Source organism: Malus domestica, chromosome 02 (assembly GCF_042453785.1).
Source record: "Malus domestica chromosome 02, GDT2T_hap1".
In the NCBI taxonomy this organism is placed as follows: domain Eukaryota; kingdom Viridiplantae; phylum Streptophyta; class Magnoliopsida; order Rosales; family Rosaceae; genus Malus; species Malus domestica.
This window is the reverse complement of record NC_091662.1, coordinates 14,548,316-14,550,633: the sequence shown is the minus strand read 5'-3', so window position 1 is coordinate 14,550,633 and position 2,318 is coordinate 14,548,316. Positions and strand designations below refer to the sequence as shown.

Below are 2,318 nucleotides of genomic sequence, written 5' to 3'. Positions count from 1 at the left end.
TTAATCAACTCAACGGGACTTTTCGTTGCATGAGTTGTGCTTATACAGAGAGTACAAGCCGAATCATTACATTCGGTCACCAAACCATGGCCATTCCAAGGATGGGCCATGGATGTTATCGGTAAAATTGTACCATATTCTGGTGCAGCTAAACACCCACCAAATGGGTCGAAGCCAAGTCATATGCCGAGCTAACGTCTACGGAGGTTTGTGGCTTCGTTGAAGAAAACATTACGACAAGATTCAGTGTGCCAGAAGCAATCATAACAAATAACGGTACGATCTTTACATTCGACAAATTTAAGGACTATATGGCAAATCTAAAGATTCGACTCAAGCAATCTACACCATATTACCCGCAGGCGAATGGACAAGCCGAGGCAAGTAACAAGGTTCTTATTGGTATTCTTGAAAATATGATAAAAGAAAGGACAGGCATGTGTCACTTAAGGATAAACAAAGCGTTATGGGCTTATCGAACCTCTCTACAGACAGCCATCGGAACGACTCTGTATGCGTTGACTTATAGACACGACGCAGTGTTGCCCGTCGAGCTAAGTATCAACTCGTTGCGAATAATTGAAGAAAGTAGTTTGTTCGACGCCGAGTACAGTCAAGCCATGAGACAAGAACTAGAAGATTTAGAAGAAGCTCAACTTAATGCTTATAACTTATTAGTGGCTCAAAAGAAGATCGTCGAGCGTGCATATAATCAACGAGTTAAACAAAAAACGTTCGACGAATGAGAGCTGGTTTGGCAAACCGTGCTACCTGTAGGAATTAAAGACCCCCGATTCGGCAAGTGGTCGTCGAATTGGGAAAGGCCATTCGTTATTCATAAAGTCATCGGCAAGGGGGCATACCATCTTAGAGGTCGAACCGGTATTGTTCACAAGTTGCCAATCAATGGAAGGTTTTTAAAGAAATATTATCCAGTCACATGGGAGATGCGAGAATAAAAGTTCACTTCATTTCATTAAGTTCATTTCATTGGTCAATCAAGTTTACAATCAAATAATTCTAGGGTGACAAAGGAATAAGAGATTCAAGAACAGCCTTCAGCTTCAACCACCTCACCTCACCCATCGTGACCTCAGCTTGTCGATTCCTCTTGTCCATCTTCAGATGCTCAACTCGATTCACGCTCGCCACGTATTCGGTTAAGCAAGATTTACCGCCCGACTCAAAATCTTTTGCAAGCTCAAAAGAAATTGACGACCTTCGATTTTGAAGTTCGGCAATTTGATGATCAAGGTCGGCCATGGTTTCTTTTTTCACCTTTAAAACTTCGACCTTCGGGGGAAGAACGTCTCGACCGACTGTTGTAACTTTCAAGTCATCGTCAGCCCGAAGAGCTTTCTCGAAAATACTGAAATATTCTCGAGTTCACGTTCGATGGCCACTGAGGTGGCCAGGAAATATATATAACACCCTTTGGCGCATAGAATTTTCGGTGAAATGAATAATTGGGCACTTGACATTTAAGGTTTTTCTCGGTTCAGACTCGTTATAACAAAATTGACAATAGAAAGTAGTTGAGCCTTACAAAAGTCGAGGTCATTTCTTAAAAGAGAATGCCAAGGTCCTGGTCCTGCCGAGGTCCTAATCCTGCTGGATGCCGAGTTCACCCTCGAAACGCAGAGTCTTGATTGTGTTCCGATCTATGAAGTCCTTGCATTTGTTGCACTCAGGGGAGAGCTCTGAGATGAAAGAGGCCAGTGATGAAGGCTAAAAATTTCTGAGATGGAAGCTTCAGATTCTCTGGTTTTTAAAGGTTTTGAAAACAGAACGGCGAGAAAATTTCAAAGGTTTTAAAAAGCGTAAGGTACGAATGGTAGGGATCCTGATATTTATAGGCATTTGGGATGGAAGGCTAAACGTTTGATTTTCAAAATCAAGGATAGAATCGAGCAAGAGATTTACTAATCATTATACATGCTCAGAAGATCAAGGCGAAAAGACCGAGGTTCGCGGTTTGAGGACGCACGATGGCATGTTGCGGCGGGTTTAGTTCAAGAGAGACGTTTCGGTAGTCGCATGTTTTCGAGGGTCATGATTGAAGGCTGCTAGGGTAACCAGTGGGCTGACATGTGGCAGGACAGTTGGGAAATTGAGATCGTGGGGTTACGTCTCATAAATGCGCATGGTGGTAGTTCCCAAGAGTCGGTTTCACTTATTCAAGGTCCAGGCTCAAACCAAGGAGTATAAGTTGACGACCTCAGAAGCGAGGGGGCAATGTTTGGGCCCAAAAATATTGGTTTGGGCCGAGTTTAGAATTGTTCTCGGCCCGGTGCTAGTTGGGCCGAGTGTAGAATTGT

The 2,318-nt window shown here is 43.4% G+C and overlaps 1 protein-coding gene across 1 annotated transcript; it reads left to right on the top strand.

The window, feature by feature from the left end:
- Positions 1 to 311: 311 nt before the first annotated feature.
- Positions 312 to 746, top strand: LOC103426848 (uncharacterized). The gene has a single exon (XM_008364927.2). It carries the CDS (start codon positions 312 to 314, stop codon positions 744 to 746), a length of 435 nt encoding a protein of 144 aa, XP_008363149.2.
- The last annotated feature ends 1,572 nt before the right edge of the window (positions 747 to 2,318 follow it).

Bases quoted from the DNA above. Each gene is read 5' to 3' on its own strand.
- LOC103426848 (XM_008364927.2), top strand. From the start codon at position 312: ATGGCAAATCTAAAGATTCGACTCAAGCAATCTACACCATATTACCCG.